We start from the raw sequence: 21756 nt of genomic DNA, 5'->3' as shown, positions 1-21756 counted from the left end.
CCTACCCGGGTGCGGTCTATGCGAGCTATGCACCGCCGTCGCTCGCCGCGCCGCCTCCAGTCTACTACCCCTCCGCGTCTCCGAGCCCTTGCCGTGTCTTCGGCCTGGTTCCTGAGAGACCGCTCAGCCCAGATCTGGGTCCCGCGCCGTCTGGGCCTGGCGGTTCCTGTGCTTTTGCCTCTGCAGGCGCTCCCGCCACTACCACCGGCTACCAGACCACCGGCTGCGCAGGGGCGCGGCCACCCAACCCCTCCACCTACGCTGCTGCCTACACGGGTCCCGACGGCGCATACCCTCAAGCCGCCAGCAGTGCGCTCTTCGCTGCAGCTGGACGCCTGGCGGGACCCGCTTCGTCCCCGGCTAGTGGCAGCAGCGGCGGAGTCGAGACCACTGTGGACTTCTACGGGCGCACGTCGCCAGGCCAGTTCGGAGCGCTAGGGCCTTGCTACAATCCTGGCGGGCAACTGGGAGGGAGCAGTGGAGGGGCCTACCATGCCCGCCATGCCACCGCCTATCCTGGAGGGGTAGATCGGTTCGTGTCCGCCATGTGAGCCGAAAATAGGGACGAAAATGAATAGATACTTTGGCTGTCTACACAAAATAAATATCCCTGTGACATGAGGACATGACTAGAAAGAGGACCGAATTGGGACCCACGAGGAAGGTACCAAGAGTGCTGGAGAGGCTCAATCTCCTAGCACACCGTGTAAACACTGATTTGTTTTGTAAATGGGAGTTGAGGAGAGGCTGCCCGCAGCTTTTGGATTAGCACAAGGGATCTTCAAGAGGGTGAAGCCCCAAAGAACAGGCCTTTCTGGCTTTCTATCAGGGAGGGTCCATGGCAATATAGGATGGAGTTGGAGACAGCGCAGTGTCTACACCAGGATCAGGAGTCATATAGCTTCACCCTTTCCTGTGCTGCACAAAACAGGCTTTTTCACATGGTTCGGCCTTTTGTACCTTTGACTACATTACTGCAATAAAAGGCCAGGACAGCGCTTTTCTTCTGAAAGTAAGGACAAGTTTGAAAAAAAAAAAAAAAGTAGGTGTTTTTAGATTTGTTTTTAAATAGAAGAAATCTGCTCTGGTTGATCCAGCTGGTTTTCCCTGCCTCTGAGAACTTCAGACCACACTTAGCTCTCCAGTGAGACCCAGTTCCATTCCAAACCTTCAAACCTTTAGTCTCCCTGTTACACAGCAGGGCTCTCCCAGTCCACTCCCCTCCCCCATATTAGACTTAAGAACACCATCAACTTGGATGCCACCCTGCATATTTGGCAGCATTGGTGGGCCACCCAGGGCCTCAGAGTAGCAATCCAAAGTCTAACCATCACTCAAGGAATTGATACAAATCATGGCAAGCACCTAAAGTCCCAGGACTAGCTCCAAGAAGCAATTATATCACAATTCGTTGAATCTTTTGAGCGGGATGTTCTGGTCATCCCACAGCTATTACTGCTCTACCATAAATCTGATTTTCCAGTGAGGCAAGTAGAAATACATTTGCCCATTATCCATGGCTTCTTTTCATAAAGCAGCCCTGGACCCAATGGGTATGCTAAAATGTTCAAAGAGATGAGAGGACTCGGGGTAGTTGGTTGGTGATGGCTTTCAATAGTTGGGGTTAGATCTTCCATTTCTGGCACCCTCGGCTATGCCTCAGCAGCCCTCCCATGCAGAAAGCAAAAACAACATTTAAATTGGATGGTCAACGAAGTGAGCTTTGAAAGAAACTGGATTTTTAACTTTGATGTCTTGTTTTTGTTTTGTTTTGTTTGTAAGCAACAGGCTCACCAAAATCAGAGGAAATCTAGCAACACTCCCACTTTTGTCTCATCAATTTTTATTTGTGGGGGAGGACTTTCAACATTAAATATGTCAGAGGTGCCACTCAAAGCTTTCAGATAAAACTAAGTGGTAAGATGGACTGTTTTTAATTGAAAGAAAGAAAGAAGCAAAACTTTGAGCACTAGCACTAGTTCTGGCAAGAGAAACTAGGCCTCTTTCTGCAGAGTTAGCTTGGTAGGAAAGGGTGGGGCCATGAAGAAGGTTGTATGAACACTATTAATAATTTCTTTTTATTTGGGGGACTGCACAATTCTGTTCACAAAGAACATGGTTCAGTCTAGACAGGAATTTGTCTAAATCAGTGGTATCCAACAGAAATAGAATGCAAGTCATAGATGTAATTTTAAATTTCCTAGTAGCCGTATTAATAAAGAAACAGGTGAGAATAATTTTAATAATATATTGTATTCAACCCAATATACCCAAAATATCATTTCAACATGTACTCAATATATGCTTTACTCTTTTGTCATGCTATGTCTTCAAAAATTGGGATATATTTTCCACTGACAACTTGTCTAACTTTGAATTATCCCCATGTGGCTGATAGCTACTGCTGTGGACAGTCTTTGCAGGCCTAAGTGTTGTTTCTTCCTGGCTTTGGTTTTAGTAAATGACCACTTGAAGGCAGGTGGCAGCTGGAGCACCCACCCAGCCCTGTGACCATGGAATCTCCAGGTTTGGGGCCTCCCTCCTCTTCTTGTGAACCTTTCCATGTATGAGATGCAAGGAATCTATGGGTGCAGTTCTACTGGCTCTCCCAGACTTAGAGGTCAGGATGGCAGAAGCAGAAATTGAGAGTCTTCCACTTGGAGTTCTATCCTTGGCTGGGGAGAGCCTCCACACCAGAGCTGGAAAGAGCAGTTTTTGCACTTAGTTAGCAGGGAATTGAATGTCTCTGTTTCTGTGTTTGTTTTTTGATTACCAAGTCCAGTGCTTTGACAATGCCATTAACCTTAAGCCAGTCCCTTCTCTAGCGTCCTCAAATGGGAATTTGCGTCTGCTACCTCAGAGGGACCTCCTGAAGTTAAACGAGATAAGTGGGTGAGAAACGCTTTGCAAAGGAACGGACATAGACGTGCGGAAAGGCGTGTATGTATATATGTATGTGTGTGTATACACTCACACATACATATACATATATACATATATATGTATATACACATATATAATACATATACACATATATATGTCCGTGTGTCGCCGCGACACAAAACTCCTGGAGCGTCGCGATAGAGGCCCGGGAAAAGATGGAACTGGAAACCGCTTGGATGTCTTCGCCGCCCCCTCCCGCCAACTCCTTGTTGGTTTGGGCGACAGATGAGAGATTATACCAATAGCAAAAATCAGCCCCAGGAGAGAGAGGACTGACTGCGTGCAGCCAAGGGGCTAGGAGATGCACGAAGAGAGACAGCTCTTTTCGGTCTCCTGCCGGCAGGCGACACCCAGACCTCGCACGCCACCCGGGCGGAGCATGAATGGGCGCCGCGCAGGGACTGTGCTCCACCCGGACTGCAGCCCGTGTGACCCTAGGATCTTGAGACCATCGCACCGCAGCAGCAGCACCTTGGGACGTTCTAACTCTAGGAATCCCCAAACCGGAGAAGGGAACTTCTGACACCCTCATCTGGGGAGCTCAGAGACTGGAGGTGCGTTTCTTTCTCTCTTTACTTCCTTCCTATTTGGAGTTCAGAAAGCCAGTTCGTTCCTCTTCGGGCCTTGAACTCCAGCACCTGTGCAGGCGCCCCGGGGGCTGTGGGTAATTAGATGCGTTCTTCCCTAATTGCCCAAGGCTCGTTAGAATTCGCCCCTGAGCTGTAACATTTTTTCTTTCAAATTAACTTTGCTTTGCAATTATGCGTAGGAAACCAGCAACAAAAGCAGAGTTGGCCCGAGGTCGTTTAGTACGAAACGGATTAGGGAGCCTTCTTCCCCGATTTAAGGAGGAAGATCCCCGAGGCCTGCGCTTTGGGGAAAGTGTCCCTACCGCCGAGGTGAAGGGGGGAGCAGGAAGCGGCTCCAGGTGGGTCGTGTTGGAAGCGGCGGTGATCCTCTTCAAGGCGGGGACTCGTGTTCCCAGAATAGTAAAGAGAACCTCTTTGAAGTAATTTTTGGACAGCTGGAGCTTGAACTCCACACCGAGGACATGAAGTTGCCTTATGCGGTTACAGTTTACCAAGCCCATTCATAAACATGATCTCATTTACTAAGAACTCCGTGAGAATTTTCTTTTATTAAAATTATTTTTTCTTATCATAAAACCAGGATGTGTTCATTGTTGTTGTTGTTGTTTTTTAATAAAATAAAAGAAAGGGAGCAACAGGAGGAGGAAAATAAACGGGAGGGAGTAGGTAAAGGAACCCATAGTTTGTCCAGAGAAAGCACAGGTGACACTTCAGTATCTTCTCTGAATTTTGCTTGTTTTTGTGTTTTCCCTACACAGAGGCCTGAGTCTTGACTTTGTTGCTGTATTGCCATGAGATTTTGAGTGCAGTTCCCTCCTGGACTGGGTAGGCTGCAGTTTCACCACAAATAAAATTAGGCACAAGTCCCTTTCACCCTCTGTTCTTTAACTCCTCTTGCTGTGGTCATTTAAATTCAGGATGTACTTCTTCAAGAGCCAGGAGCCCTCCCTGTTGTTTGTTGAGACTGGGGCCCAGCTTACTGAGCATCCCTTGGGAGCTTACTAGAAGAGCAGAATCTCAGGTCCCACCCTCAACCTACTAGACCGGTAACTATCTTTCAGTATCTCCTCAAGTGATACATAAGCCCTGGGGAAAAAAAAAAAAAAAAAACAGAAAAAATGAAAGAATGTTTTGTTATTGAGAGCAGAGAGACCCCAAAATAACTTCCAGCAGCCTTCCTTTCTGGGTAGGAACCCTAACCAGCATCACAGCGCTACCTTGTGGCTCTGGCTGCAGAAAGAAGGCTGGGTTGCAAGAGGGCAGGGCTGCATGTCAACTTTTCCCTGAGTCTTGGAATTCTGGCCCTTTGAATGCATTTCACCTCAGGTTTCCAGCTGTACTGGTGACTGTGATAAGGGCATTCAAGGAGAGTTATTTCAAAGTATCTTGGCGCTGGGGTGCCAGTTAGAGGCAGGGCAACTCCTGACTCCCAGCTGAGGCTCTTTGGAAACCTTGGGTTCAGGACTCTGTACAGTCATTTCCTCAACTGTGGAATAAAGTTGACCCTGACCACTCAGTTCCAGCCTCAAGTTGGGGATAGCTTGACATTTGGACAGACAGACACACACACAGGCACACATATTCATTCATATTCATATTCATATTCTCTCTTTCACCTTTCTTTGTAGGACACAATGGCCAGCAGAAAGGGACCCCTACCTCTGAGTCAATGTGGGTCCAGGGATCCTCTATAGGCAGCCCAAAGTTCTAGACGCCCTAAGAAATTCTCCCCTGACTCAAACACACACACCTTTCTAGAGAACTCAGGTTTCGGTACTCATCCAATTCCTGGGAAGTGCTGACTCCTTGGTGGGGGTTGACATAACAAGATAACTGCGGGAAAATGTGCCTCATAAAAAGCAATGCGGATAGGGGCATGCTTTATGAAAGATAAAGCAAGGATTAGATTGGGGATGTACCATTCCCAGGACCACATTGGACCATTCGGGAGATTCAGGGCTTGCATTTCAGTGCTCATATGAATTGTCAATAATAGGAATAAACAGAAATGCCATGAGTGTATGTTCTATAGAGCCCAAGAAGGAGTACATGACTCGTTTGCCCAACACACAGTTATCAACGTCCAAGCTGGAATACAACCTATGCCTCCCCCAGAGGAGACTACATTTGATTATCATCTTAGAAAGGCACTTTGGAAGTAGCAATCATCATTTGTGTGTCGTGGTAGTGACAGTAGGTATTAGCATGAAGCTTCGGGGCTTCCCTGTTAGGTACCCCATCAAATGGGTGAGCAAACTGAGCTAATAGCTCAGAACTGCCTAGGCAGGAAAAGCAGTGAAGCTAGTGCTTCTCAAACCAACCCGAGCAGTGAATAAAATTTTAAAAATCAGGTAGACACGCAGGGTGGGGGATGGGGGGAGAGGCCCTTCATGAGCTGGCTGCCGGGCATCCCCTGCCCCTACTCTCTCTCTGGTGTTCCCTTCCCCTGGCTGAGACTAAAAGTGACCTGCATTTGCAATGGAGTGGTCCTCACTCCTTGGCGTTCCTTAGAAGAGTTCCTGGTGGAGCTCCCTGTGCCCCTCTTATCAGCCCACACCCACTCTTTGAGTGTTGAGATTCAGACTTCCAGCTCGGCCTAGAAGGGTAAATTGGGTACTGAAACCACAATCTGAGAGGCCCAGGGATCAGCTGTCAGCCCCTCCCAAAGTAGGGAAGGGACTGGGAAGCCAGAATCAGGGTGGATTTCAGCCCAGGTATAGAGCACTATCTGGAGCGGCTTCTCACACAGAGTAGAGCCCAGCTATGGTTTTGCAGGCACAGAGGTGCTCAGCCACCACGAGATGGAGTGTGAGAACCACAGCCTCTTAGAGCTTAACTCTGGGCTCTGCTCTCAGCCCCCAGTAGCCAGCCAGGGATCCCAAGGTGCTTTTACCTCCTGCTTCCATTCTGCCCCATACTACAAGCTCATTCCCTTGAAGCTAAGCTGCATCCCAGTGAGGAGGCTTCCTGTTGTCTGCAGCAGAAAGCAACTCTGCACCACATTGGAGACCCTCCCTAAACCCCAGGCCTACCCGCTCCCAGCCTCACCTCCCATAGCTGCCTCTCTGCACCACTAGGCTCCAGCCAGCATCCCACTTGCTCTTTCCCAGACATTCCCACCTGTTCCTTTCACTGAGAATTCACTCTGGCCACCCACTCTTCAGGAACCACCTCCAAGGCCACCATCCTAGTAATAGAGCTGATCCACAGCACCTATCTCCCAACAGGGCTCCCTGCTGCCTCCACTGCTCCCGTCATCTGTTCCCAGCATAGCTGCCAGCGTGTGACCCAGCTCCAACCCCAGCCAGACCAGCCACTCCCAGTGATTGGTCCCTATCTCAGGGAGGGACCCCAGACCTAAGGACCAGGAAATGCGATAGCAACACGGGCATGTCCGGGAACAGTCCTGCAAAGGGTTTTGAGAAAATTTCACTGAATGAGTGTTTTCAAAATTTCCCTTTCCCACATAGCACTTCTTTTACCCCAACTTCCAATCAGAACTCAGTGTCACTATTTGACCTCGCATAAAGCAGGTTCTGTCCCCATTCTCCCTGCCTGTTCTCTCATGGGATTTTGTACAGGGCTTTGGATGGCCTAGCTGGGTGTGGCCAGATGGACCATGTGGAGGACAGTGGAACAGTAGGCCACTCTAGAAAAGAAATAAAACAATCTGTCTCTTTCTAACATATCTTCCTGCCTTCCTCTTTCTTCACAAGGCCCCAGATTTGTTCAGGTTTCAGTAGGTCCTGTGTTTGGGGGGAAGTCTGACCCCTTATGGGACCTGTAGGCTAAATATTGACTTGTCTAAGGTGGATGAAATAATAATTCTAACATCTTGTCAGCAATTGATTCAGAAACAGATACAGGATATTTTTCAGGCTGAAGAGATACCCAGTAAATTCTGCTGGAGGCTTCTGGGAAACATTTCTGTGTTCTTAAAAAAAATAAATAAATAAAAAGGAAAAGAGCAACAGCTTTTTTCTATCTTTGTGTATTGAATGTTGACCCCCAGAGGGTCAGCCTAAGAGAAAACACCAGCCTGCTGAAGCTGGCAGAGCAGAAAAGTGGGAAGGACCTGGCAGCCTGAGGACATCACTGAGACCCCACCATGAAACCACTCTTTCTACCTGGGGACCTGCAGGTAGAAATAACAACTGTCCTTCAAGTTTAAGAGACTGTCCTTGAGCTTAATGTTACTTGCAGCCCAATGCATGCTGATACGAAAGGTGACTTTTACAGGGCACAGGAAAACTGATCCTTGTTTTATTCTGAGACTTTCCATTTTTATCAATAAATATGTAGGCCACAGGTTGCCTAGTCCTACACCTTGTTTTATAGGAGAACACCGGGAAGGTAACTTCCCATGGTGACACAGTACATTCACATGGAAGACCCCAGGCCAGGGCTCTTCCCAGCTGCAGGTGGCTTAGCAGGAGCAAGGCTGACTAATAATAATCCACATTATCAAAGAGCCATGGGTTCAGGGTGCACCGGGCACTTTTGCATGATATCTCTGGGATTCTTGCAACTTCTCTAGAGAGCAGCAAGCTTCAATTGCATTTGTTTCCAGGGAGGAAACTGAGGTCCAAAGAGATCAGGTGAGAAGTTCAAGGTTGCATTTCCTTTTCAGGGGATGGACTGACCTTTGACCCAGGTGTAACAAGACCACAGCAAGATGAATTAGAAGTCTGGGTAACTTTCCTCCCTGGATGTAGAAGCCAGAGAGCTGCATGTTGGTGATGACTAGAGCCCCAGGGAGTCATCTTTGGGACTGAGTAGGGTGTCTCCTCCACACACCTTTGACTTATCTCCACAGGGCGTGTGGGGCTTAAAGACAATGTCTCTGAAGTGTGTAGATCTGGTTGCTCCAGATCTTACAAAGTAGGATGGTTAGTGCCAAAACTGAGGGGCCTGTTGGTTGCTAAAAACAAGCCCTACCTTTATGGGATGGAGCCTCCTGTCACCCCATCGGGGACTCTTCCAACTTCAGCCCTCCTCGGTCCCACCAAGGTGAAAGCTGCAGGAGCAGGCCCTTAGTTTACAGAACACCTGGGAGAGGCTGTAGGTAGCTGGGTAATTTCCAAATTAATTGTAGGAGAAACCTAACAAAACAATCTGCAGGCCAAGCATCCCGGGAGCTCAGCCGGAGACTGACAGCCTGGAATCTGGGAGGACAATGCCGCCCACCACAGACGGGAGGGCCCTTTCTCCTTGCGGGAGGAGGCCTGACTTCCTTCCAACAGGGACCCGTCCAGGCCTGCAGCTGGGCAAGAGGAGAGCAAAACCCTAGGACTAAAAGAGTCTTTCCACCCAAACCCTGAACTACGCTTAGTACAAACAGCTTTCCCCAAACCCTCCTGCCCTGCGAGGCTGGCCAGCCCCAGCTCGGCCCTAACACACACTTCAGGCCTGGTTTGGAGGACTTCTTCCTGAGTTCATCCTCAAACCAGGGCTGCCCCCACGGCCCCCTGCAGACCCCACACACAGGCAGGAAGTGGACCTGGAACAGCCATCCAATCTGACCTTTGCTCTGGACTTCGCAGTTTTCAAGGAGTTGCCTTCCTTCCTTCCTGAGAAAAAGCACCTGTTGAAGTCCTGGCTCTGATACCAGGGCAAGTCTCAGCCTCAACTTTCCCAGCAATAAAATGGGCACAACCATGCCTTTCCTCACTGGCACCAATCACAGGCACCGTCACCCAGTGAGTTCTGCGGGAGGCGCTGTGTGGCAGCCCCTGCCTGTCTCTACGCAATCCTGGGAGGAACTGACTAGCAAAGAGGAGACACTGAGAGCAGGTTTGAAGCCAGGCCATCTGGCCACAGGGCTTTGCAGTAAATCAGGCTCCCTGGTTCTCAGAGAGGCACTAGGCCAGAACTGGAAACATTCAGGGCCTTCCTCCTGTGCAGGCTCCCTGTTACCCCTGGGCTGAGATCACCCTGGCTGAGTAACCCAGCTCGGGCCTACCCTCACGCTTCTTGCCACTGAACCACTTTCCCAGTCTGCAGGGCTGTGGGCACCCAGTGCAGGCCCAGCAGGGAGATCATCGGTGCACCGTGTGTCTTTCTGCAACAGTCCACAGCAGAGCAGCAAGAGTAGGGGTCAGAGGCTCAAGTCACGAGTCCAGTGGGGGCTCCACCCTACTTTCTGGGTGACCTCTCTTTGAGTTTCAGTTATCCACGATGTGAGTGTAGTAAAACTTCCCTCTTCACTCACTTTGAGGTTTTTTAATCATTTCCTGAGATAATGACATGTAAGGGATTTAAAAATCATAATAAACTATCAGGGTTGAACTTACAGAGACTTGCATATCCATTATGCTCTTCTCATGAGGTTCAGGGGGGGATGACCTGGGTCCCTAAGACCTTTTACCACCTACTATGTTCACCTTCCAGATGGAGCACCAATAGCTGTACCTGACGTGCCCTGGGACCAAGGTCATTGTACCCTGGTTGTCCCTCCCTGCCTGCTCCATACAGTCACATGACACAAGGGACAGCTTTGCTATGGCTCCCAGGGGCACCCACCTCTGGTGGTCGCACCCTTCATCAACCTTTTTCATTGACAATCAGACAGACGGACTTGTAAGGTTGGGCACCAGTGACCAAAAGGAGGCGGATTAAAAGCTGCTGAACAAGGCTTTATGGAGATTCCCTCTGGGGGAGACCCTCCAGTCCAACAGAAGGGATCCAGGCTCAGCCGGATTGGAATTTTATTAGGCTTAGGGCAGGAAGAGAGGACTTGGGACAAGAAAGGGAGGTTTTTAGAGTCCCTTGTCCTATTGGGGTTGGTCTGGGGATCTTGCTGAGATCCGTGTCCTTCCAGGATTGGTCAGGAGAGCCTGCTGATTGACAGGTGGTGCGGGTTGCCTGGTGCTTTGTTCCCTTAGCCACCTCAAACCGACCTAACAGGACTTGCTTCTTATAAACAGAACATGGCAAAAGTGACAGGTCGTCCCTTCCATGATCAGGTTACAAAGAACCATTACCTCCGTTGGGCTGGCACACTCTCTTGCTTACTCTCAGGAAGCAGCTGCCGTGTTGTAGGATGCTGTTTGGAGAAGCCCACGTGCTGAGAGACCACGGACCTGGGAGGAGCTGAGGACTTAGTCCAATGACCATTCATTAAGAGCTGAGTCCTAACAAAAATCATGAGTGAGCTGGGGAGCAGAGGGATTCCAGCTGCATCTTGAGATGACTGTGGGCCTGTGGGAGACCCTGCAGCAGAGGACCTGGGAAAGCCAGGCCACAGACACTTGAGATAATTAATAAATGTTGCTCTTTTAATCCACTGAGTTTGGGAGTAATTTGTTATGCAGCAATAGATAACTGATACACAGGGGCTCACTCACACCAGTGTCTGACCAGGGTGCCCCTGTACACACACACACACACACACACACACACACACACACACACACTCAGGAATAGCTTTGTCTTTGTCTCCCTGGGATGGAAAATTTGGAATCTTCTTCCAGGTTAGCCAAGATTTGTTGCGGTAACCCCAAAGCCTGGGGTCCCCACCTTCTGCACTTCTGACACTCAGACAAAGCAAGAAACTGCAAGACCCTGCTGAAATGACAGAAGGAAGGAGGGTCAGGGGAGCTGACCCCCAAGGAGCCTGAGCCTGTGGGACTGGGAGTATTTAATGATTTCTGTGGAGAGGATCCAAGTTTCACAATATCTAAATCCACTTTGTAGCCTTTTTAAAAATGCAGATTCAACCCACTTTCTTTTGGCTATTAAATCTGACATTAAGATCAGAATTAACTGCTCCCAAAAGGAAATGAGTAACACATATCACAACCTTAAGCACCAGGCTTATATTTGAAGGCCTCAGCCAACCCCATCCCAGGCTGAGGTTTTCTCTGAATTATTCCTATAACTTCTGCTCTAAGCTGTGTTGGAGAGAGATGCAATGTTTCCTAATGTTCCCTTCTGCGTAGTCAGAAAAAATATACAAGGGGAATCTATAAGTGGACAAGATCTTTCTGAGTGTGCCATAGAAAAATTAGGCAGGATCTATATTTTAAGTAGGATTATAAGTTTAAAAAAAAAAAAAAACAGGACATGGGCCAACAGGGTAAGCCAGGATGGGTAGGAGCATGTGTGAAAAAGGCTTAGTGAACTAACGTTAAGCTCCCTATGAGTCAGGTGTGTTAGGAAGCTGCCATCAGAATGAATATTATTTGAGGCTACATTAAAAGAAGTAGAGTATCCAGAGTGAGGAGGTTATGGTCCTGCTTGACTGCATTTTTCAGGGTATCTGGGTTGCCTCGGAGCTTCACACTTTTTGATGGGCATTGATTAACTGGAATATATCATGAGGAAACAAATGTTTGGGTCAGGAGATGCAACTTGGGTCCCAGGAGAATGAATTTGTGGAGTCTGAAGAAAGTCAGAGCAGGGCACATTCCCTTCAAGTCTCTGAGTAACTTCCAGGGCAGAGAAAGGGGGATGGAGGTGCACAGAGGTAGGATCAATGCTATGGAGCATCAGATTTCAGCTAATAAAAGAAAGAAGTTTCCAAGAATTAGAGGCAGCCAAGGGTGAAGCTAGATGCCTCCGGCAGTGGTAAACTCCCACTCTGGAAGGCTGTCCAAACAGCACAGGAAAGCAGTTATGGTGTGGGAACCCATTCCTTGGGTGGGGATTAAATCCAAATGACTTGGGTTTGTTTGGTTTTTGTTTTGTTTGTTTGTTTGTTTGTTTGTTTTTGTTTTTGGTACCAGCAATTGGAACTCAGGGGCACTTAATCACTGAGCCATACTTCCAGCCTTTTTTATTTTTTATTTTGAGATAGGGTCTCTCTAAGTTGCTTATGGCCTCACTAAATTGAGGCTGGCTTTGAACTTGCAATCCTCCTGCCTCAGCCTCCTGCGTCAATGGTATTACAGGCATGCACTACCACACCAGCTCCATGCCCATTTTCTAATAGGTTTTCAAGTGGTGTCTCAAGGGAGACAAGGCAGTGCAGCCCATCCCACCACAAATCAATCAGGGTCTTTGGTTGCAAGTAATAGAATAGTACTTCAAACAATTAAGGAGTAACAGGAATGTGTTCGAAGGTATTGGATAGTTCACAGAACAAAGAGAAAGAAAGTGAAAAGCCTCATCTTGAAAAGGCGCTAAAACCAGGAGTAACAGATTTGCTCTTCTGAGTTCCACTGTCAGCACGAATCAGGTCATCAGTAATTGAGCTACTGAGCTCAAAATCCAAGGACCCTGTCTGACTGCTCTCTCCAGTATCACACACCTTCTGTGGCTAGGAGGGGACAGGACATGCTGACATGCTGACCAGCAGACCTATCAATCATGGAGCTCAGCACAAAGAAAATCAAGGAGATGCTATCAGAGAAAGAGATGCTGTGTTGGCAAAACAGAGAATTTGTGCCTTGCTCTTGCCAGGATAAGTCATCAGGGACTTGTCAAGAGGACTCCAGAGTCTGTTCCTCCAATCCCTTCCCCTATAGTGACAGTGATGATTCTTAGACCTATAAAAGGCACACAAACTGTTTCTGGTCAAGGACTTGGGTAGGCAGCATTAACACTTCAAAATGTGGGTACAGCTGGGTGTGGTGGCGCTCACCTGTAATTCCAGCTACTCAGGAAGCTGAGATAGGAGGATTGCAAGTTCTAGGTGAGCAAGACCACGTCTCAAAATAAAAATTAAATGAGGCTGAGGGTACTCAATGGTAGGGCACTCCTGGGTTGTAGCCAGTACTGAAAAAAAAAATGTGGGTACAGACATCTTGGTGAAAAAAAGTACTTGACTTCTGTTACCACCACCAAAGAGGATCATATGCCCTAACCAAACTTTTCAAGGGAAACAATTAAAATATCTGGATAAAATCTCTCTTAAAATGCATTGATGATCTTGGGAGACTGAGACAGGAGGATCACGAATTCAAAGCCAGCCTCAGCAAAAGCAAGGCACTAAGCAACTCAGTGAGACCCTGTCTCTAAATAAAATACAAAATGGGGCTGGGGATGTGGCTCAGTGATTGAGTGCCCCTGAGTTCAATCCCAGGTATCCCTCTCACACACAAAAAAAATGCATTGGTGAGTGGGCAAGAAAGTTTAAAACATCCACAGGAGGACAGAATTAAGTAAAATGAAACCAGGAATTCATAGAGATGACCAGCCCTAATGGCAGTTCTTGCTATGATGGTACATGCCAAATTCTAGAGGTTTGGAGCTATCTCGTAGGTTTTTGTGAGATACAATAGTCAAGAAATAAAACTCTAGGGCCTATTCAAGGTAGAGGATGTGCAAGAACGCAATACAAGTTAAGATTACCAAAGGTATATGTCCTCGAAGTCGGAGTGAATAATAACAGACGTGATTTCTTTTTGCCTCAGATAGCTGACTTGGTGCTGAAGGGACTGGTAGCTGCAAAATGCCAAAGTGCACAGACCAAAAGACCTCCAAATGCTTGCTCTTCTTAGCCCAATTATTGGGGAAAGGGCAGGCTTAAAGAACACTTTTAAACACTAACTGCTGTACTCCAGGTAATGCCACAGAAAAACTCTGTCCTCCACTCAAGTGTGGAGCCCTCAGCCAACTCCATGTTGTTGCGATGGTCTGACTGGTGGTCCCCAAAGATATCCAGATCCTAATCCTTGGGGCTTCCTTATGGCATAAAGAACTTTGCAGATATGATTAAATTAAGAAGCCTGAGACAGATTATTCTGGATTATATAGCTAACTCTAAATGTCATCACAAATGTCTTTATAAGAGGGAACCATAAGAAAATGTGATGCAAAGAAATGTGACAATGAAAGTAAGAGATGGAAGAGATGTAGCTGTAAGCAAAGGGGTACTGGCAGCCCATAGAAGTTGGAAGAGGCAAGGAATAGATTCTCCCTGGAGGCTGTAGAAGGAACACGTCTTGCCAACACCTTGATTTTAGCTCAGCAAAACTGATTTTGGACTTCTGACTTCCAGAACTGTGAGAGAATAAATGTATGTTGTCTTAGTCTACCAAGTTTGCAGTAATTGGTTTGGCAGCTATTGGTAACTAATACAGCTGTGTACACGAAATTAACTTCAAATGACACACTATAAACAAGTTGAGATAAAAGGATTTTATATATATATATACACATATGTATGTATATATATACATATAAAATGTAAACATTATTAAAAAGAAAATAAAAGAGCTATATTAACATCAAATAAAGTAAACTTTAGAATGAAGAACATTACGAGGAACAGAGAGGAACATTATATAATGATAAAAAGAAAGAAAAGAACAAATAGCAATCCTAAATGTGCTGTGTTCTAAACCCATAGCAATAAACAATAGAGCAACAGGTTATATGAAGTAAATATGATGGAGTTGAAAAGAGAAAGGGACAAATTCACAGATATAATTGGATATTTCAATACCCAACTCTCAAAAATGGATAAAACAACTAGATTGAAAAGTAGCGAGGAGTTTGCAGATGGTATGATCTTATACTTAAAAGATCCAAAAAGTTCTACCAAAAAACTGCTAGAGCTAACAAACAAATTCGACAAAGTGGCAGGTTACAAAAATCAACATTTTGTAGCTTTCCTAAACACTAGTAATGAATGTGCTGCTGAAAAAGAGATCAAGAAAACAATCCCAATAGCCTAAAAAAAAAAAAGAAAAAGAAAATAGAATAAATAAATCTAATAAAGGAGGTAAAAGACCTCTACAATGAAAACTATAGAAAATGGAAAAAAAGAAATCAAAGAACACCTTAGAAGGTGAAAAGACCTCCCATGTTCATGGACAGGCAGAGTTAATAGTGTTAAAGTGGCCATACTACCAGAAGCAATGTACAGATTCAAAATACAAATGACATTCTTCATAGAACAAGAAAAAACAGTCATAAGATTCTTTTGGAAGAATAAAAGACCCAGAATATCCAAAGCAATTCTAAGACAAAAATAAATAATCCTGGAGGCATCACAAAACCTGACTTCAAATTATACTACATAGCTATAGTAACAAAAACTGCATGGTACTGGCCATAAAAACAGACACATAGACCAAAGGCACAGAAGAGAAGACACCGAGTCAAACACACACAGATACAGTCATCGGATCCTTGACAGAGATGCCAACAATATACATTGGTTAAGAACTCTTTTAACAAATGGCCCTGGGAAAGCTGGTAGAAGAATGAGACAAGATCCTTTTCTCTTACCCTGCACTAAAGTCAACTCAAAACGGATCAAAAACCTAGGAAATAGACTAGAAACTATGCAACTTCTAGAGAAACACATCGTTTCAACATTACAACATACAGGCACAAGCAACAAGTTTCTCAATAAGACCTCTAAACTCCAGGAAATAATGCCAACAGTTAATAAATTGGATGGCATCAGATTAGAAAGGCTCTACACAGCAAAGGAAGCAATGAAGAAAGTGAAGAGAGAACTACAGAATGGGAGAAAAACTTTGCTAGCTACTATTCTAACAGAAGATTAGTATCCAGCATATACAAATAACTCAAAGAGCAACACCAATAAAACACATAACCAACCAATCAATAAGCAAATGAATAAAACTGATACTTCTCAAAAAAGAAGAAATACAAATGGGGAACAAATATTTGAAGAAAATATTCAATATCGTACCAATTTCATCTCACTCCAATTGGGCCGGGCACGGTGGCACACGCCTGTAATCCCAGCAGCTCAGGAGGCTGAGGCAGGAGGATAGTGAGTTCAAAACCAGCCTCAGCAAATTAGTGAGGCCCTAAGCAACTCAGTGAGACCCTCTCTCTACAAAATATAACAAGGTCTGGGGATGTGGCTCAGTGCCCCTGAGTTCAATCCACCATACCAAAAAAAGGTAAAAGGTAGTTTCACTCCAGTTAGAATGACCGTCATTATGAATACAAACAATAATAAGTGCTGGAGAGAATGTGAAGAAAAAAAGAACACTTTTACATAGTTAGTGGGATTTTAAATTAGTACAACCACTAAGGAAATCAGTATAAAGGTTGTTCAAAAGACTAGAAATAGAATCGTCATATGACCCAGCAATACCAGTGCTCAGCATTTATCCTAAAGAATTAAAGTCAAGCAGGGTGGGTGGTGCACTCCTGTAATCCCAAACTCAGAAGGCTGAGGCAGGAAGATCACAAGTTTGAGATCAGCCTTAGCAATTAGGCAATAAACCCATACCAAAAGAAAAAAAAATTAAAGTCAGCATACTATAGAGATACATGCATACATATGTTTATAGCAGCAAAATTCACAATAGCCAAACTATAGTTAAAGCTTTGTCCCGGCGTTTCATAAACTGACTCCCAGACCACTCACGTATAATCGAATCGAGACTTTATTGAAGTGCACCAGTGGTGGCTGACTAGAACATAAAGCTGTTCCCCTGATCAGCCCCGACCAATTGCAAGGGCGCTCCTTATAAGCCTGAAAAACCGCAAAAGGGATGTTGGGGGGGGGGTGTCTAGCCAATGCAAGCAAACCAGGTTACAGAAGCGGAGTGCAGTCATGTGTCAGGAAGCCTAACCAATCACAGTTAGCCCAGTCACTCCAGTTACAGAAACAGAGCCCTTTACCCTAGTTACAGAAACAATGCCTCATTAGGTAGTTCTGTGTTCTAAGAACTATAAGTGTGTTCTATAAGGTGTCTATAGCAAAAGGAAAGGAACACCTTGCCCCAGTCATGACCTTTCTACTTGGCCTGGTTGTTTTACAGGATGAAGTCATAAAACAAAATGGAGTCACATTTGCTTTTACTATCACAATGGGACCAGCCTAGATGTTTGTCAATGGATGAATGGATAAAGAAAATGTGCTATATATATATACACACATGGAGTTTTGTTCAGCATAAATAAGAATGAAATTTTCAGGAAAATGGATGAAACTTGAGAATATTACGTTAAGTGAAATAAGCCAAATTCAGAAAGTGAAAGGTCATATGTTTTCTCTCACATGTGGAAACAAAAGGAAAAAAAGTTAAAGAAAGGTGGGTGGGGGGGCTCTCAAGAAAATCAAAGGAAGAGCAGTAGAGTAGAAGGAAAAGACCAGGAAGAGATAGGAGGAAAAGGAAAGGAGAATTGGCCAAAGTATACTGTTATATTACAAGCATGAACAAGTATGTAACAAATCCCACCATTACGTACAACTGTAATGCACCAATTAAAATATGAAAAAATAGCCTGGCATGGGGGCACACGCCTGTAATCCAACAGCTCAGGAGGCTGAGGCAGGAGGATCACCAGTTCAAAGACAGTTCAGCAACTGCAATGCGCCAAGCAACTCAGTGAGACCCTGTCTCTAAATAAAATACAAAATAGGGCTGAGTGTGTGGTTCAGTCAAGCGCCTCTAAGTTCAATCCCAGGTACCAAAAAAGAAAGAAAGAAAAAGTAATACTACAAAATAGAAAACTAGTAAAAATATCTAACCCAATAAAACCAACAACAGGAACTAATGAACATTTCTAGAACATTCCACCCAATAATAGCAGAACACATACTTTTCAAGTACTGATGGAATATGTATTGATGGAACTGGAACAGACCGTATTCTGATCCATAAACAAACCTCAGGGGCTGGGGTTGTGGCTCAGTGGTAGAATGCTAGCACACTTGAGGCACTGGGTTCAAACCTCAGCACCACATAAAAATGAAATAAAGATATTATGTCCACCTACAACTTAATAATAAATATTTAAAAAACACAAACCTCAACAAGTTAAAACAACTAAAATTTTGCAGAGTGAATTCTCAAAAGTTTGAATTTCTCTGAGAAAGATAATAGGAAAATCTCCAAACACTTGGAAACTACATAGCACACTAATAATAATAATAATTCCTGGGTCAAGGAAATAAAAAAGAAAAAAAATCACAACATTGAATTAAAATGAAAACACATCATATCAAAAATCATGGGACTCAGCTAAAGCAGTGTTGGGAGAGAAATTCGTAGCACTAAGTACATGCTTTAGAAAAGAAGAAAAATCTCAATTACCATGACCTCCATTCAGAAAAGTAGAAAAAGAGCAAAATAAAATCAAAGAAAATAGAAAGAAGAAAATCACAATAATAAGAGCAGAAATCAGGGAAACTAGAAAAAAATCAAGAAAACAAAGAGTTGGTTCTCTGAAAAGATGAATAAAATTGACGAACCTATAGCAAAACTGACCTAGGAAAATAGAGAGAAGACATAAATTATCATATCTGGGATAGAACAGATATCACTACAGATTCCACATACATGAAATAGATAATAAAGAATTCTAGGGCTGGGGTTGTGGCTCAGCAGTAGAGTGCTCGCTTAGCACATGTGAGATCCTTGGTTTGATCATCAGCACCACATAAAAATAAATAAATGAAATAAAGATTTGTGCACAGCTACAACTAAAAAATAATTTTTTAAAAAAAATTCTACATACAACTCAACACATTAACTAGACAATTTAAATAAAATGGACCAGTTTCTCAACATACACAAACTACCACAATTCACTCAACATGAAATAAGTAATTCAAGTAGCCCTATAAATGTGAAATAAGTTGAATTTGTAGTTTTTAACAAAACTGCTCAAAATGAAATTTCCAGGGCTACATGGCTTTACTGGTGAACTATACCAAGTATTTTAAGAATTAACAATTACACAAAGAGAAAGAGGAAGAAGGAGGACAAGGAGGAGAAGGAAGGGGGGGGGAGGGGAAGAAATATGTCCCATTTCATTTTATAAAGTTAGTATTACCCTGATACCTAAGCCAGGTAATGACAGTACAAAAAAGAAAAGTAGACAAGAATGCTTCATGATGAAAAAGTCTTCAACAAAACATTTGCAAATAGAATTCGGCAATATATGAAAAGAATCATATAGCATAACCAGTCAGAATTTATCCAATAGATAAAAAAGACTGACACAGTATTTAAAAATCAATGTAGTCTATTCCTGTAACAGGCTGAAGAAGAAAACCACATGATAATATCACTTAATACAAAAAAAGCATTTTATAAAATTAATACCCATTCATGATTAAATTTCTTTAATGCTCTCAGAAAATTAGGAACAGAGGAAAACCTTCTTCAACTTGATAAAAAATATTTACCCCACCAACCTAGGTGCCCTTCAACAGAGGACTGGATAAGAAAATTGTGGTATATATACACAATGGGATATTACTCAGCCATAAATAAGAATGACTTTTTGACACTTGCCAGTAAATGGATGGATCTGGAGATTCTCATGCTGAGTGAAATAAGCTAACCCCCCAAAACCAAAGGTTGAATCTTTTCTCTGATATGTGGATACTAACCCAAAATAAGGGTGGGGGGTGGAATAGAAGTTCAGTGGATTAGACAAAGGGGAACAAAGAGATGGGACAGGGATGGGAAGAGCAAAGACAGTAAAATGCATCTGACATAACTTTCCTATATACATATAGGAACACACCACAGTGAATCTCACCATCGTGTACATCCACAGGGACTGGGGTCCTAATTAGAATAAGATATATTCCAAGCTTGTATAATTACATCAAAATGTACTCTGTTGTCATGTGTAACTAAAAAGGACCAAAAACAAACAAAAAAGAAAATCTATCCAGGCACATTCGAGTTCAAAGCCATCCTTAGCAACTGGTGAGGTACTTAGCATCTCAGTGAGGCCTTGTCTCTAAATAAAATATAAAATAAGGCTGGGGATGTGGCTCAGTGGTTAAGTGCCCCTGAGTTCAATCCCCAGTACAAAAAAAAAAAAAATCCACCCCAAACCTACAGCTAATATTATACTTAGTGGTAAAAGACTTAATGTTGTCTTCTAAGATCAAGATCAAGGCAACAATGTCCACTCTTTTTGGTGGGGAGTAACTGTAACTATTAGTGAGTTCATCAAGGTCATAGGATATAAAAGTGCAAAAATTGGGCTGGGGCTGTAGCTCAGTAGTAGAGCACTTGCCCAGCACATGTGAGGCCCTGGGTTCAATCCTTGGCACCACATAAAAATAAATAAATAGAATAAAGGTACTGTGAAAGAATTCTAACAAAAAAAAAAAAAAGCAAAAATTGATTACATTTCTAAGTGCTAACAATAAATATATGGCCATCATAATAAAAAACATCAAATCAAACCAGGCATGGTGGCACATACCTGTGATCCCAGTCACTCAGGAGGCTGAGGCAAGAGGATCACAAGTTCAAGGCCAGCCTGGGGGATTTTGCAAGACCCTGTCTCACTGTACAATCTTAATAGGGCTGGGGATGTGGTGCAGTGGTAGAGTGACCCTGGGTTCAATGCCCAGTACTGAAGAAAAGGAGGGAATAAAGGGAGGAAGGGAGGAAGGAAGAAAATAATACCATTTCAATCCCTCAAGCAAAATATCAGATACAAATCTAACAAAACATGTATAGGACTTATGTGCTGAAAACTATAAAATGTTTATGAAAGAAATCAAAGAAAATCTAAATAAATGGAGAGGCATTCCATGTTCATGATTGGAGAATAACATAAGGATGCCAACTCTCCCCAAATTAATATTCAGGCTTAATGCTATTTCTATCAAATCTGAATAAGAGCTTTTGTTGACGTAGACAAGATTATTATATATGTGTGTGCAATGGGGCCAGAATAAAGCAATTTTAAAAAAAGAATAAAGACCCAATATCAAGATTTATTATATAGCAACAGAAATCAAGGCTATGGACAGAAACATAAATCAATAAAAATGAATAAATGATTTCAAAATTAACATATATGAATATATTCAACCAATTTGTGTTTGTTTATGTGTGTGTGATACTGGGGATTGAATCCAGGAACTCTACCTCTGAGTTACAACCCTTGTGTATTTTATTTTGAGTCAGGTCCTATGAGATTGCCCAGGCTGGGCTCAAACTTGTGATCATTATGCCTCAGCTTCTTGAGTAGCTGGGATTACTGGCATGTGCTATCATGCCCAGCTAGCAGCTGTATTTATAATATCTCCTCCCCCCCCAAAAAAAGGATGTCCTTCGACAGATGAGTGGTTAAACTATGGTATGTCCATGCTATGGAATACTACTTAGCAATAAAAAGGAATTAATTACTGTCACATGCTGAGAGCCATAGCCAAGTAGGAATGACGCATGGCAATTTCCTTGTCAGCCTACCCAATGTTGCTTAGAGGGAGGACTCTCTATTGTGGAAATGGGCTTGCCTTGGACCCAGGTCATTTGCAGTGACATTGCATGAATGTTTGAGAAAGGTGACCCTGCTCAAGGAC

The 21756-nt window shown here is 44.0% G+C and overlaps 1 protein-coding gene across 1 annotated transcript in view; it reads left to right on the top strand.

Annotated features, from left to right (window-relative positions):
- Positions 1-3225, top strand: part of Foxe1 (forkhead box E1) — a 4567-nt gene extending 1342 nt beyond the window's left edge. Inside the window, exon 1 of the mRNA XM_048783318.1 lies at positions 1-3225. This exon is cut by the window's left edge and continues 1342 nt beyond it. Within this exon, the coding sequence (XP_048639275.1) occupies positions 1-551 (551 nt within the window). The 3' untranslated portion in view covers positions 552-3225.
- Positions 3226-21756: the final 18531 nt, after the last annotated feature.

The sequence above is a fragment of the Marmota marmota genome, unplaced genomic scaffold (genome assembly GCF_001458135.2).
Source record: "Marmota marmota marmota unplaced genomic scaffold, marMar, whole genome shotgun sequence".
Lineage (NCBI taxonomy): Eukaryota > Metazoa > Chordata > Mammalia > Rodentia > Sciuridae > Marmota > Marmota marmota.
The sequence above is the reverse complement of the archived record's forward strand: the minus strand, read 5'-3'. Positions and strand labels throughout refer to the sequence as shown.